This window comes from Chiloscyllium punctatum, chromosome 17, assembly GCF_047496795.1.
Source record: "Chiloscyllium punctatum isolate Juve2018m chromosome 17, sChiPun1.3, whole genome shotgun sequence".
Lineage (NCBI taxonomy): Eukaryota > Metazoa > Chordata > Chondrichthyes > Orectolobiformes > Hemiscylliidae > Chiloscyllium > Chiloscyllium punctatum.
Genome location: NC_092755.1, coordinates 97,267,483 through 97,283,557, shown reverse-complemented (window position 1 = coordinate 97,283,557; position 16,075 = coordinate 97,267,483). Strand labels below are relative to the sequence as shown.

Below are 16,075 nucleotides of genomic sequence, written 5' to 3'. Positions count from 1 at the left end.
CCTTTGACCAAGTTTTTGCACACTGCTTCCAGAATATCTTCCATTGTTTCTTTTAGAGTATATCACCTGGAGGCTTTTTGCTTTCTTTGATTTTCTTTTAATAAAGGCGGCTGTGGTTGTTGAGAGATGGCATTAGGAAACCTAAATGGTAAAACAAGACTACAAAGAACCTACTTGTAAGCTAATGGTGTCATTTCCAGGCACTTGAATCTTAATTTCAAGCGTGTTTGGAATAGGAGTGATCTCCATCACGCCATTTGTAAGCACATCAGCAGCACCATTGGTGACGAGATTATTCACCGGCAGAGTCATCTCTGAGTCTTTTCCACTACAGAGGGGTTCACTACCCTCAGCATCTGCAATGAGACAATAAAAAAAAACAATGAAGAAACAAAGCTTAGGAACCATGAACATTAAATTTTAAACAAACGATCATACAAGGCAACAGAAAACATGAATCATAAATACATAATTTATTGCTGCTATTTAGGAATCACAAGGGATAAACCTGGATTCAAGCCAATGGTGCTCAATTACAGTTGCTTCGGGTTTGTGAGGTTGACATCTGTTTGATCAATGATACATCATCAATTGCTGCATAATTATCAAGTTTACAATACACTTGAATAAAGCCAGCTCCAGGGACAGCTCTTGTACGTTCAATGTCAGAAAATAGTACTTGCTTCCAGTCCTCTCCCTGGTTATTTTTCTTCATAAACCCACAGAACCTCCCAATGGTGCAAAACTGTTTATCTAATTGTGTAAGTGGGTATGGCTTTATAAGAAGCCTGGGGCATGCTTCCATATTTGCTCCTTGATTTCCTGCATGTTGGTTAAGTGGGCACTTCAATGCAAGGGTGTCAACATGAACCTGACATCATCCCTTGGTTCTGGCCTCATATTCATCACTGGGTTAGAAGGTATGGCAGACAAATCAGATAATTCAAAGCTCATGCAATCCAAGGGAAAATGACAAATTGAATCTAAAGGCAACCATCCCAGTGACAGAAGGCAAAAAGTAATTATCCACAACCGTAAAGAGCTGACGTTTCGAGTCTAACTGACCCTGTGTCAAAGCTCTGACAAATATTTGACAAAGGGTCAGTTAGACTCGAAACATCAGCTCTTTTCTCTCCTTACAGATGCTGTCAGACCTGCTGAGATTTTCCAGCATCTTCTCTTTTGGTTTCAGATTCCAGCATCCGCAGTAATTTGCTTTTATCCAGTAATTATCCATAGAAGCTTTGTGACTGGAAGGCTGTTTCCTGTGTGGTTCTGCCGGGCTCCACAGTAGATCCCTTGCTGCTCATACTATAAGAAGAAAGTGGGACTGGAGATGCTGGAAATCAGAGTCAGAAAGTGTGGCACTGGAAAAGCACAGCGGGTCAGGCAGCTATATGGTCAATCATTTCAATTGAAATGTAGTGGGCATAATTAAGAAGTTTGCAGATGGTACAGAAATTGACAGTGTGCTTAATAGTGGAGAGGAAGAGCTGTGAAGATACCAATGGACTGGTCAGATGGTCAGGCTAAAATGTGATAAATATAGAACTCAATCTGTAGAGTGTAAGGTATTGCGCCTAGAGAGGGCAAACAAAGCATGAGGTGTGGAGTAGCACAAAGAGGCATACTAGATGCTTTTCATCATCAGTCAAGACATAAAGTATAAGCACTGGGATGTTACGTTAGAACAGTAGAGAATATTATTTAGAGCATATTGAGAATACTGCATACAAATCCAGCCATGCATTTTATGAAGAATGTGAATACAGTACAAATGCAGGAGATCAATATGGGTATTGCCAGGAATGGAGAATTTGAGCTATGATGAAAAATTGGATAGGTTGAGAGGTGATTTAATTAAGATGAATGAAAATTTGAGTGGTCTAGATGGAGTGGATTGCAAGAACCTATTTCTGTAAGCAGAGACGTCAATAACCAAGGGGTCCAAATTTAAGGTAAGCATAATTCTTTGTGCACTCGGGGTTATTTAAAAAACCATGTCCAGTCACAGAATCATGCTTCATGTTCAGCACTATCAAAGTACCACCATCAAGCCAAAAGGTCATTCTGCTTTCACATACATGAGTAATGTGGTATATGAATTTCAGTGTTGGTGTGATGCTAGGTGTGTAGGCTGCATACTCTGGCAGCTCATATCAAAAAGCACAAACTTTATCTTTTTTGCAAAAACAGGGTACTGATGCAAAACTCTCAACACACTGTTCAATATTAGGTGTGATTCCACAATCGGGGAGGGGGGGGGGGGGGGGGGGGGTAGCCTTTGTTTGTGAATTTTGAGTATGTAAAGAAATACACTGGCAAATCAATTCAAGTCAATTGAGTTCACAATGGGGTGTACCTTCCCGCACTGGAAGCTACGTATATCAATTCACAGTGTCCTGTTTTTTGCACACAGAAAGAACATGTATTCGCACTGTGCCTATTACCATTCAAGAAAAAGGATGACCGCCATTTTCTGGTTAATTTCTCATAGCAATACCTTGTTAAAAATTTCAATAAGGTTGGGCAGTTAATTGATGTTATCATTAACTGGTGCATTAGCCCACTCACCAAACAATTAGTGCTCACATCTGATACAATATAAATATTATTTTCCCCTGAGTTTGGTATTTCTAATGAATTGCCCTGTTCATAGCAAGGTGAAAAGCTTTGATTGCATTGGCACTTTTCTGCAATACTTGAGTTCTGCATCACCAAACAATTATTTGCATGTAGATAAGTTGCTGATGTATTATGAAGCACTATATCAGGTTACTGCAGCTTGAGATTGTCAGGTCCACCCAAAATATCCCCATCAGACAGGTTTATCGGAATACTGCACTGAAATAGGGAACTACAAAACTGGTCTTCCCACTTAAATGCTCCAAAGTACATCATTCTACGTGAGAGAAAAGGTTTAACTTGCTTCATCTACTCCTTAAAGAACAGTTGCTAGTTTTTGCCATTCCTCATAAAATATCAATTATCCAAATGAAAATTAATCAGACAGAAAACCTTAGAACTCAATCCTCCACTCTGACCGTGAGTCACCAGCAAATCATTTACTTACTCTCAATTATACACCCAACAGCACTCTTTAAATGCTAGACTTGATCTCATTCATTTAAGTTTGCTGAAAATATTTCACATATTTCCCTGAAAAACCATGGAGTATTGTGGGTGCACAGGCACATTTTTGCTGGGGCAAATATCCTACTATAGACCAAGGGTGTTACAACAAAGAGCAGGAAGGCAGGTAGCAGCCACGCAATTAATTATACCTGCTGCAGGTCGATGTCAGCAATCCTCCTGCTCTTGACTTCAATCATACAATTAAGTATAATTAAATATTCTACTTTAATAGTCACAGTTGTTTCTGACACCAAGGAAAACAACAAACAGGAGGACAAAATAGCAGAGCACGAAAGGAAAGTGAGAAGACAAACTTTGCCAGTATATTTAATAGATTTTAACAGCGCAATGGATGCGTGGCACAAATGATCTTTAAAGTGTTTCTATTTCATGATGGTACACATGTGGGTTGTTGGCTTGATCCCCAACAACTGCAAATTAGAATGATGTAGTCTCTGGTTTGGTTCCAAAGCCTTCTCAGCTCAATCTGCTGATTAACATGGTTGCCTTAAATGGAAGTGACAAAACGTTTGTGGCATTTGCTAAGATAGGCAGGTTGCTGTGATTTAGAAGGTGAGGAAAGTGTGCACTATCCTGTAATCGACAGTAGACAGTTGGGGTAGAAAGCTGCTGATAATGCACTGTGAGAGAGGTGGAGATATTGGCAATACAGAATACACTAAAAACAGTAGTTACAGATTCAGAATTCTCAAGTCATTCCTTTGAAGCACCAAACCCAGAAATTTCACTGTCACATTAAATTCAAAGAATTTTGTTACCTATTCTTTCCTGGACAGTGTGCAGACTATAGGGAAGATCATAACAAAGTAGAAGAAGTTAATGAGAATGAGAAAGTGGCCAGTGAGAACTAAGCCCCAAAATGTTTTGAACAAGTGATGGCTATAATTCCTCAAAATCAACCGCGCAGATACTTGGGATTCTCAGCTGTGAAAATGGGAGCAGTTTAGTTTGAGGGAGTGAGGATGGGTAATGCAATATTTCACATAGAATGAATACGTTCAAGAAGTTGGTGAGGCTGTACCATCTTCTCCACAAGAAATGGTGGAGAACATTGCTTTTGCCTTTGCTGAACTATCCCCATAGACTGAGTGGGACATGAATGGTACTACCAGGCTGTCCATGCAGGAATTCCAGCCAAGCAACAAACTGCGCCGTCCAAAGTCAAAGCTGCCATAAGAGGAAAGTCCAATTTAAACATTTGGAGGAAATGGTTTCATGAAAGGGAAATCGTATCTGATTAATTTATTAATTTCAAGGAAGTCTCAACCAGACTGGACAGAAGGGAACCAGTAGATGTACTGGACTTGTAGGTGTTCAACAGGGAACGCCTCAATAGGTTTAGTCATAAGAGCCCATGGTGTTGGAGGTAGTATATTGGCATGGATAGAGAGTTACCTAATGGACAGGAAACACCAAGTGGAGAATAAGGGGTTCTTTTTCAGGTTGACAAACCATGACCAGTGGAGTTCCACAGGGATCAGTGTTGGTCCACAAATGCTTACAGTATAAATTAATGACTTGGAGGAAGGAAATACGATAGCAAGATTTACAGATGGCACCAAAGTAGGTGAATAGATAAGTTGCAAGGGGGCGACAAACAGTTTAAAAAGACACATTACATAAGTGTGCAAAAAATTAGAAAATGGAGAATAATGTTGGAAAATGTGAGTTTGTTTGTTTTGGAAGGAAAACAAAGAACAGTATTATTTAAATGGAGAAAAGCTGCAGAAAGCTACAAAACAAAAGGGACTTTGGATACTTGTTCGTGAAACACAGTGGCAGCAGATAAGCAAGAAGGTTGATGGAACGTTGGCACTTATTTCAAATTGGCTTGGTCATAGAAGACAAAGGGTCGTTGTGGAGGGGTGTTTTTCTGATTAGACGTCTGTAAAGCTGGGACCTCTGTTGTTAGTTATATATTTATATATCTCTAAGCACACATACATTAAGGATTTGCATGTTTGCAGTCATGGAAGTTGGTGGAATTGTAAATAGTAAGGAAGGCTGTCAAAGGAATCAGCAAGATATAGATCAGTTGGAAAGTTGGGTGGATAAATGGTAGATGGAGATTAATCGGAATAACTGTGAGGTGATGCACTTTGGAAGGTAAAAGGCAAAAGGAAAGTATACAATAAATGACAGGATCCTGAGGAACATTGCTGTACAGGGATATCTTGGGGTGCAAGTCCATAACTCCCTGAAAGCTGATACAAGCTGATAAAGAAGGCATACGCATCCTGACTTTCATCGGTCGGGGTATTGTGTCTAAGTGTTGGAGTTGTATAAGTGTTGTAGTTGTATAAAATTTCTCTTAGGCCATAATAAGAATATTGTGGTCACACCACTTTAGGAAGCATGTGGAGGCTTTGGAGAGGGTACAAAAGAGTTTTGCCAGAATGCTGCCTGGATTAGTGTGAATTAACCATGAGGAGAGGTTGGGCAAACTTGGGCTGTTTTTGCTTGAATATCGGAGGCTGAGGGAACCTGACAGAAGAATATAAAATTACGAGAGGCAGGTTAGGGTGATAGTTAGAGTCTTTTTCCCAGGCTGAAAATGTCAAATACTAGGGGACATAGGTTTGAGGTGAAAGGGATAAAGGTTAAAGATGTGCAGGGCAGGTTTTTGACACAGGCTTTATCAGGAATGCACTGGCGCCGGAGATGGTAGACGAAGATACGATGGTGATGTTCGACAGACGCATGAACAGACAGGGAATACAGAGATATTGCAGTTGGATGAGATTAGTTTTGCATAGCATTAAGATCAATATAGGCATGGTGGGCTGAAGGGTCTGTTCCTGTGCTGTACTGTTCTATGTTCAAGGGGGTTGGCGTATAAGACAAGGGAAATCTTACTGCAATTGTGCAAAAATGTAGGAGCACTCTTGAGCAGTTTTAGTCCCCTTATTTACAGAAAGCTATCATTTCATTGGAGAGGGTTCAGATCAGATTCACTGGAGAGACTGTCAAAGGCTAAACAAGTTGCAACTCTGACAGTGAAGTTTAGAAGAAACAGAAGTGATCCCATGAAACACGTAAGATTCTTAAGGGACTTTACAGGGTTAATGCCAAGATGTCTCCACTCAAGGGAGCATCTATCTCGGATCACAGGCCGTTGACTCAGAATAAATGGGTGCAAATTTAAAACTGAGATAAGGAATTTCTTCTCTAGAGGGTTAAATGTCTTTGGAATTCCTTGCCATGGAGATCTGTGGAGGCAGAGTCCTTATGTATATGTAAGGCTGAGACAGACGGATTGTTGATCAGTCGGGGAATCAAGGATTTGGGCAAAAGGCAGGAAAATCAATGTCAGGAATGCCAGATCAGCCATTATTCTATTGAATGGTGGAGTGGGCTCGAAGGGCCAAACAGCCTACTCCTGTTCCTAATACTTCTGCTCTTCATGGCAAACAAGAAATAGGATGCCTATTCATCGTTGAACAACAAGTTTAACTAAAAAGAGATACACAGGTTTCATGCTCACTTATTCATGATGCTTATAAGAGATTTTCATGTTTATTTTTCTATTTGTTGATAGATATAATGCAGACATTTCTTGCAAGACCATCATTTATTGCCCATACTCAATTGCTCTGGAGAAGTTGGTGATGGTGAGCCACTCTTTTGAACAGTGTGTGTGAAGAAGGTCCACCTACAGCGTTCTTAAGTGGATAATTCCAGGATTTACAATCAGCAACAATGCATATCCACATCAGAAACATGTGACTTGGAGGTAGTTATGATCACATGCCTGCTTTCATGTTTTGAAGAAGCCTTAGTATGTTGCTGACATGCCTCTCTAGATAGTAAACACTGTAGCCATGTTGCACTGGTAATTGGTAAGCTGCATGTTTAGATGGTGGATGGGGTACCTATCAAGTAGGTGCTGCTATGGTCAGTTTCATGTTGACCTTTTTGAATAATATTGGAACTCCATTCATCCTGGAAAGTTGCAAATATTCCATCATATTCCTTACATGTATCTTGTAAATGATGAAAAGGCTTTAGTGGGTATGGAGATCAGTCATGAGAAAATACCAAGCCATTGAACTAATCTTGTTGCCTCAGTAATTATGTGACAGGTCCAATTAGATTTCTGGTCAATGGTGACACCAAAGATGTTAATACGTCTGACTGTTGAGAGCAGTTGTTTTGAGTCCCTCTTATGGAAAATGGCCATTGCACAGCAGGAATGTTATTGATCATGTTGGCGGTAGCTAGAATGGTGTTCAGGGCTTGCTGTAAACAGGTATGGATCATATTTAAAAATTTTAATTCTTAGAAGTGGTAGAAAAAGAGTAAAAATGGTAACAAAGAAATTATTTGTTTATAAACTACTGGAACATTCCTAGCTGAGCTGATTTTAGATGCCCTTTGCTGTAGTCATCTGAATGACAGTGAAAATCTCCATGCAAAATGGAGTCAGGAAAGCATGGATTCCAAGATGTTGGGCGTACTGCCCAGGGACTTTTATGCATCATCTAAAGTTGTGCATGTTTGGAAGCATATTATGAACCTCCTTTTGTGTTTTGCCAAGGTAGTAAAAACAATACTTGCAACAGTCCATGCTAAATTGCCCATAGTGTTAGGTGCATTAGTCAGAGGGAAATGGGTCTGGGTGGGTTACTCTTCAGAGGGTTGGTGTGGACTTGGTGGGCCAAAGGGCCTGTTTTCACACTGTAGGAAATCTGGTCTAATCTAATCTCTTTATCATAACTTTGGGAATGTAATCAAACCTAACAGCTCATTGGAACAAGTGCTAAAATAAAGTCTGTATCTGTGGTTGCAAAGGCTCCTTTTTTGCCATTCAGGACATACAGCCATGACTTTTCCTCCTTTGTAAAAGTGAATGGAGTATTTTCAACACAAAGTATCATGACAATTTCCAGAAAATACACAATTTATGTTGTATGATCCCATTGAACCTCGAGAAGCCTTTCTATTGAACATGTTCTTTTTTCGTTCAAAGTCATTCATAGGATATGGGCATCACAGGATGGGTGAGCATTTATTGCTCATCCCTAACTGCCCCGGAGAAGATGGCGGTGACCATTGCAATTCATTTGGTGAAGATACACCCACAATCCTGTTTGGGAGGGAGTTCCAGGATTTTAATCATCAAAGTAAAAGCAATGACAGATTCTGGATTACTGGTGCTGGAAGAGCACAGCAGTTCAGCCAGCATCCAATCGACGTTTTGGGCAAAAGCCCTTCATCAGGAATAAAGGCAGTGAGCCTGAAGCGTGGAGAGATAAGCTAGAGGACGGTGGGGTGGGGAGAAAGTAGCATAGAGTACAAGGGGTGAGTGGGGGAGGGGATGAAGGTGATAGGTCAGGGAGGAGAGGGTGGAGTGGACAGGTGGAAAAGGAGATAGGCAGGTCGGACAAGTCCGGACAAGTCATGGGGACAGTTACTGAGCTGGAAGATTAGACCTAGGGTGAGGTGGGGGAAGGGGAAATGAGGAAACTGTTGAAATCCACATTGATGCCCTGGGGTTGAAGTGTTCCGAGGCGGAAGATGAGGCATTCTTCCTCCAGGCGTCTGGTGGTGAGGGAGGGAGCAGCGGTGAAGGAGGCCCAGGACCTCCATGTCCTCGGCAGAGTGGCAGGGGGAGTTGAAATGTTGGGCCACGGGGCGGTGTGGTTGATAGATGCGGGTGTCCCGGAGATGTTCCCTAAAGCGCTCTGCTAGGAGGCGCCCAGTCTCCCCAATGTAGAGGAGACCGCATCGGGAGCAACGGATACAATAAATGATATTGGTGGACCTGCAAGTAAAACTTTGATGGATGTGGAAGGCTCCTTTAGGGCCTTGGATGGAGGTGAGGGAGGAGGTGTGGGTGCAGGTTTTACAGTTCCTGCGGTGACAGGGGAAAGTGCCAGGATTGGAGGGTGGGTCGTAGGGGGGTGTGGACCTGACCAGGTAGTCACGGAGAGAACGGTCTTTGCAGAAGGCGGAAAGGGGTGGGGAGGGAAATATATCCCTGGTGGTGGGGTCTTTTTGGAGGTGCCGGAAATGTCGGCAGATGATTTGGTTAATGCGAAGGTTGGTAGGGTGGAAGGTGAGCACGAGGGGCGTTCTGTCCTTGTGCGGGATGTAGAAGAGATGCGTTGGAGGGCATCTTTAACCACATGGGAAGGGAAATTGCGGTCTCTAAAGAAGGAGGCCATCTGGTGTGTCCTATGGTGGAACTGGTCCTCCTGGGAGCAGATACGGCGGAGGCGGAGGAATTGGGAATACGGGATGGCGTTTTTGCAAGAGGTAGGGTGGGAAGAGGTGTAATCCAGGTAGCTGTGGGAGTCGGTGAGTTTGAAAAAATGTCGGTGTCAAGTCGGTTGTCATTAATGGAGATGGAGAGGTCCAGGAAGGGGAGGAAGGTGTCAGAGATGGTCCAGGTAAATTTAAGGTCAGGGGGGGAATGTGTTGGTGAAGTTGATGACTTGCTCAACCTCCTCGCGGGAGCACGAGGTGGCGCCAATGCAGTCATCAATGTAGCGGAGGAAGAGGTGGGGAGTGGTGCCGGCGTAATTACGGAAGATCAACTGTTCTACGTAGTCAACAAAGAGACAGGCATAGTTGGGGCCCATACGTGTGCCCATGGCTACCCTTTTGGTCTGGAGGAAGTGGGAGGATTCAAAGGAGAAATTGTTAAGGGTGAGGACCAGTTCAGCCAAACGAATGAGAGTGTCGGTGGAAGGGTAATGTTGGGGACGTCTGGAGAGGAAAAAACGGAGGGCTTGGAGGCCCTGGTCATGGCAGATGGAGGTGTAGAGGGATTGGATATCCATGGTGAAGATCTTCCAATCCCTCTACACCTCCATCCGCCATGACCAGGGCCTCCAAGACCTCCGTTTTTTCCTCTCCAGACGTCCCCAACAGTACCCTTCCACCGACACTCTCATTCGTTTGGCCGAACTGGTCCTCACCCGTAACAATTTCTCCTTTGAATCCTCCCACTTCCTCCAGACCAAAGGGGTAGCCATGGGCACACGTATGGGCCCCAACTATGCCTGTCTCTTTGTTGGCTACGTAGAACAGTTGATCTTCCGTAATTACGCCGGCACCACTCCCCACCTCTTCCTCCGCTACATTGATGACTGCATTGGCGCCACCTCGTGCTCCCGCGAGGAGGTTGAGCAAGTCATCAACTTCACCAACTCATTCCCCCCTGACCTTAAATTTACCTGGACCATCTCTGACACCTTCCTCCCCTTCCTGGACCTCTCCATCTCCATTAATGATGACCGACTTGACACCGACATTTTTTACAAACCCACCGACTCCCATAGCTACCTGGATTACACCTCTTCCCACCCTACCTCTTGCAAAAACGCCATCCCGTATTCCCAATTCCTCCGCCTCCGCCGTATCTGCTCCCAGGAGGACCAGTTCCAACTTAGAACACACCAGATGGCCTCCTTCTTTAGAGACCGCAATTTCCCTTCCCATGTGGTTAAAGATGCCCTCCAACACATCCCGCACCTCCGCCCTCAGACCCCACCCCTCCAATCGTAACAAGGACAGAACGCCCCTGGTGCTCACCTTCCACCCTACCAACCTTCGCATAAACCAAATCATCCACCGACATTTCCGCCACCTCCAAACAGACCCCACCACCAGGGATATATTTCCCTCCCCACCACTTTCCGCCTTCCGCAAAGACCGTTCTCTCCGTGACTACCTGGTCAGGTCCACATCCCCCTACAACCCACCCTCCCATCCTGGCACTTTCCCCTGCCACCGCAGGAACTGTAAAACCTGTGCCCACACCTCCTCCCTCACCTCTATCCAAGGCCCTAAAGGAGCCTTCCAAATCCATCAAAGTTTTACTTGCACATCCACTAATATCATTTATTGTATCCGTTGCTCCCGATGCGGTCTCCTCTACATTGGGGAGACTGGGCGCCTCCTAGCAGAGCGCTTTAGGGAACATCTCCGGGACATCCGCACCAATAAACCACACCGCCCCGTGACCCAACATTTCAACTCCCCCTCCCACTCTGCCAAGGACATGGAGGTCCTGGGCCTCCTTCACTGCCGCTCTCTCACCACCAGACGCCTGGAGGAAGAATGCCTCATCTTCCGCCTTGGAACACTTCAACCCCAGGGCATCAATGTGGATTTCAACAGTTTCCTCATTTCCCCTTCCCCCACCTCACCCTAGTTCTAAACTTCCAGCTCAGCACTGTCCCCATGACTTGTCCGGACTTGTCCGACCTGCCTATCTCCTTTTCCACCTATCCACTCCACCCTCTCCTCCCTGACCTACCACCTTCATCCCCTCCCCCACTCATCCATTAACTCTATGCTACTCTCTCCCCACCCCCACCCTCCTCTAGCTTATCTCTCCACCCTTCAGGCTCACTGCCTTTATTCCTGATGAAGGGCTTTTGCCCGAAATGTCGATTTTGAAGCTCCTTGGATGCTGCCTGAACTGCTGTGCTCTTCCAGCACCACTCATCCAGAATCTGGTTTCCAGTATCTGCAGTCATTGTTTTTACCGGACGATGATTGGGCCTACCCTGAGGAACTCCTGCAACGGTGACCTGGAGCTGAGGTGACTGACTTCCAACAACCACAACCTTTTCTGATGTAATCACATGCTGGCCAAACCAGGCAAGGCCAGCAGTCTTCCTTCCTAAAAGGACATTAACTGTAAGGGCAATACTCCATACATAGTTTCAATTGTATCCAACACGTAAAATTTCAGCACAGTGATAAAACGACATGATTCTTATACGTAGTGAACTGCAGCACCAAGCTGCATCAATTCTGCAGTATTCTAAAATTTATATTATTTACATGATGAATGCAAGTCAGTATGAAATACCGGGTTATAATTAGAAAAGTCACTGGTTTCCAAACATTATCGCTGCTTTCTTCCCACAGATGCTGCCAGACCTGCTGGATTTTGCCAGCAATTTCTGTTGTTATTTCAGATCTCCAGCATTTGCAGTTCTTTGTTGCATTATACTACAAAGCTGTGTTAAGCTGTTTATTTGACTGTACTTACTCAGGATACTAGCTGGAATGGAACAGATAACTGGGACATCAGAATTGTGCAACATTTTTTTAACTGAATCATCATCGTTCAAAATCTCTATAGAGGAAAAACAGGCTACTGAAGAGATTCCCCTCTGCCCCACCCTGATTCCCATTCACTTTAATTTTGATAGTTTTTCTTGATGCCACGCTTAAGCAAATGCCATGCGATGACATCAGCCCTCACCACATCTCTCGAATTCACCTCTTTTATCCATGATTGAACCACATTTCAAATGAGTTCTGGAGTCAAGTGGTTCTAGTGGAACTCAAGTTTATGATTTCTGTAAACAACTTGTTACATGGTAAACGATGCTCCTCAGCAACGAAACAATACTAATCATTTTGCTGATATTTGAGAATACATTAATGGGAAGGTCAACGGACATCTTGGATTTGTCCTGGCTGTTATTAACAGGATATTCCAGGGTAATTTTCCACATTGCTGGCCAATGCTGGTTTGGAGCTGTACAGATTAGATTGGCTGGGTGCACAGCTAGTTCTGGAGCTGAAGTCTTCAGCAATACAATTGCGATGTTATTCAGCCCCGTCAGTTTTGCCATGTCCAGTTTGCTCAGCTGTTTCTTGTTATCACATGGACTGAATCAAATCAGGTGAACACTGCCATCTCTGTTGTTGGGCACCTCAGGCAAAGGCCAAGATGAATCATTCATTTGGCACAGCTAACTGAAGATGGTTGCCAACACTGTACTAGGTATGCTGCATTCATCATCATTCAGGAAGAGCATGATCGCTTGGTGAATCACTCATCACCAATCCTAATCTGGCAGTATTTCCAAGCTTTGATCCAATCAATTAATTGTGGGAGTATTTAGCTTTCTTTATAACCTGCTGATTTTGCTGGTTAGGGTGTGTGTGTTGTACCTTTGCCAGGTTGACACCTCCTTTTTTACATATGCATGGGGTTGTTCTAGGCAAGCTCACCTTGACTCCTTACTGAACCAAACTGGTCCCCTGGCTTGATTGCAAAGGAGCCAAGGTCATGGAACCACAGACCATGCAGTATTAACAATGACTGAGCTTAAAGCTATTTGTCCTCATTTTGTTCAGCCCTTCACCTTGCTGAATCTAAAACCATTATTGACATGTTCTCAAGTAACATATACTGAAATTATGTTTACCAAATTGTTCCACTAGGAATTAGTACTATAGAGCCTGAAGTGAAAGATCTGAATCATGGCATAAATACTACATATAAATCTCCATCAAATATCGCCTGCCATCAAAGACATTAATCTAATACTTCACAGTATAGTCAGCATCTCATGGTGAACCCTTGGGAAGAAAGTCAGATAATCAACTCAAACCAACTTGTACTTCACACTGTTTCTTTCTTGTTATTGCGACAATTTCCAGCAATGCTATCAGTGATGGCTTTGACCTCAGAGGCAGCATGTTACAGTCCATCAGACACCTGAACAATCTGAAACACAACAGTCGAGCTGGTTTCTACAGATGGCTGGAGGCGGTGCCTCTTTTACAATATAAAGGTGCTTCTACAAAATGCAAGTACATTCCTGTTGATGTGATATGTCCTGTCTTTCCAACATGGATTACACTTCGAAATATAAAATGGCCAACATAATGCTTGTTTTATATTGGCCTTTCCAAATTCTGGCAGCAAATTTTCTATCCCAGATAGAAATGTAAATATGCCACAATTTTCCTCAAATGCCCCATGTAACAACATCTTTAATGTCATTGAGGGACAACCAATTTTTCTAACTAATATCCATTGGTGGAAGGAGTGTTGTGGTGCAGTGGGTAGTGTCTTTGCCACTGAGCCAACAGCATCAGGTTCAAGTCCCACTCCAGAATTTGTTGCCATTCATAGGGTGCCAAACAGGTTGAGTAACAACTTGCAAATTCTTCCAATGTACACCAATTACAGTTGGCAAGAGAGACTGGTCAACCATGTGATGGAAATAAATTGTAGCTTCTCTCACCTGTATCCATTGCTTCAGATTACAATGTACATTGGCCAAAGTGAGGACTGCAGGTGCTGGAGGATCAGAGTCAAGGATGTGGTGTTGCAAAAGCACAGCAGTTCAGGCAGCTTCCGAGCAGCAGGGGAATCAATGTTTCAGGCATAAGCTCTTCATCAGGAATTTCGATTCGCCTGCTCCTCGGAGGCTGCCTGACCGGCTGTGAGTTTCCAGCACCACACCCTCGGCTACAATGTGCATGTAAAGATGTATGTTACCTTAGCAATTCAGACTCGGGTGTTGGGTGGCAGCTGGGGAGGGGGGGGTGCGGGGGGAGCTCAATTGGCCAAATGACTGGTGTGGGTCAGCACACAGCATTCAATTTCCACTAAGGATCAGGTGATTTCAGAATCAGGACAGTCTTGCCCTACCTTTGGTGGAGATCACCTCAACGGGGATCTGACCTGCCTTCAGAGAACACAAAAAGAAGATCCAGGTGTGTTGAGAGTATTACAAACAAATCACTGCATCAAAAATAATAGCAGATGCTGTTATCAATATTGTGGAAGTCATCCAATTATACAATCACTGGCATCTTCAGACCATGATCTGGGGATGGGGATGTAGAGAAGTATACTGCAAATAGCTTCTAGCACTGTTGTCTTATGCTGCTTGGGTTAGATAAAGAAATAGGGAGGAGACTTATCTGGAGCATGAACTTCGGTATGGTTACTTTGGACCAAATGTGTCACGTCGTAAGCACTTTGTTGGAAAGTATTTTCATGGGAAACCAGAGTTTCCAACTTTTTGTTGTGTTCAATCTATTAGCTGGTTGCCAGAGGATATGGGGCTTGAAACAGTGATTCTCAGCAGCTGGTTATATACAGTGGTCTGCTGTGCTCTGCTCTGCACTGTCCTGGCAGCAGTCAGTTATCTGTACTGTTCAGACAGCACGCCCACAAAATACAACTTATGTCAATAATTAATTCTTAACATACAAAAAAGGTTGTTATGGTACTCACAACTTAAATGACGACCAATTTGCATAAACAGGGAATCTCCTTCTGTGATAATAATGTTAAACCTTCATTTGCACTTTGACCATATACTCCTTGTTCCATTCTTGTATCCCTTCCACTCCAGCCATTTGAGAGTCTGAATTAACTGCTTAAATTCAGGAACATTCATTGGCACTTCTGGTCTAATCTTCCACACTAAGTTCTGGCAGCTTCCTCATATATATTTATAAAATGAAAACCACTTCAGGCAAATAGCAGTGCTGAGAAAGAATATCATTCTCTTCTGAACCAGCAACAGCCACCAGCCACTCCCATTCCAGATACAGTAACTCTACGGTAGGGTTAAAGTCTATCAGCAGCTCAGAAAACACAGTCACTAAATGTTTTCTATTTGCCAAATAATTCTAATAACATTCTGAACTCAGCCTTCCACCAATTCACATGGCCTTGTTGTTCCAACCATTGCAAGGGTTATCAGTTGAGCGTTCACTTTCGCAATGATATAGATTTAAAATGCCCAGAAAGAACTCAGTAAGAATAACTCCACACATTTCATTCAATAAACTGGATTAAAATCCTGGTTTTGCAGATCAAAGCTTACTCTAAAATAATGTACAAGCATCCAATGACAAAAATAATTCGTCAAAAGAAAAGACATTTGTATTGAATGTATAAATACAGAGACGGCAATTGCCAGTGCTGTAGGGTAAATATTAGCAACAAATGCCGTTGCAAACTGTCCACGTGCATAATAAATAGCAGGATGAGAAGGGAGGCCAGATACACAGGCAGTGCAACCTGAAAAATCTTTTGATGAATGCAGAATTCATCCCTGTTGATACTGTAAGTCTTAACCTGAACAGCTTTCTCCATGTTGCTGACACTTTCCCTTCTGAACATGAGCTGGTCAATTTC

General features: G+C 43.3%; 1 protein-coding gene across 4 annotated transcripts in view; it reads right to left on the bottom strand.

Annotated features, from left to right (window-relative positions):
• LOC140488171 (clustered mitochondria protein homolog) overlaps positions 1–16,075 on the bottom strand; it is a 92,862-nt gene that overhangs the window by 73,785 nt on the left and 3,002 nt on the right. For 3 of the 4 annotated variants that reach the window (XM_072588029.1, XM_072588030.1, XM_072588032.1), the window contains exon 2: positions 175–356. In XM_072588029.1, coding sequence (XP_072444130.1) covers positions 175–356 — 182 coding nt within the window. Of the gene's footprint in view, positions 1–174; positions 357–15,163; positions 15,360–16,075 lie in introns of those variants that run through there. The other variant, XM_072588031.1, reaches the window with a different exon arrangement.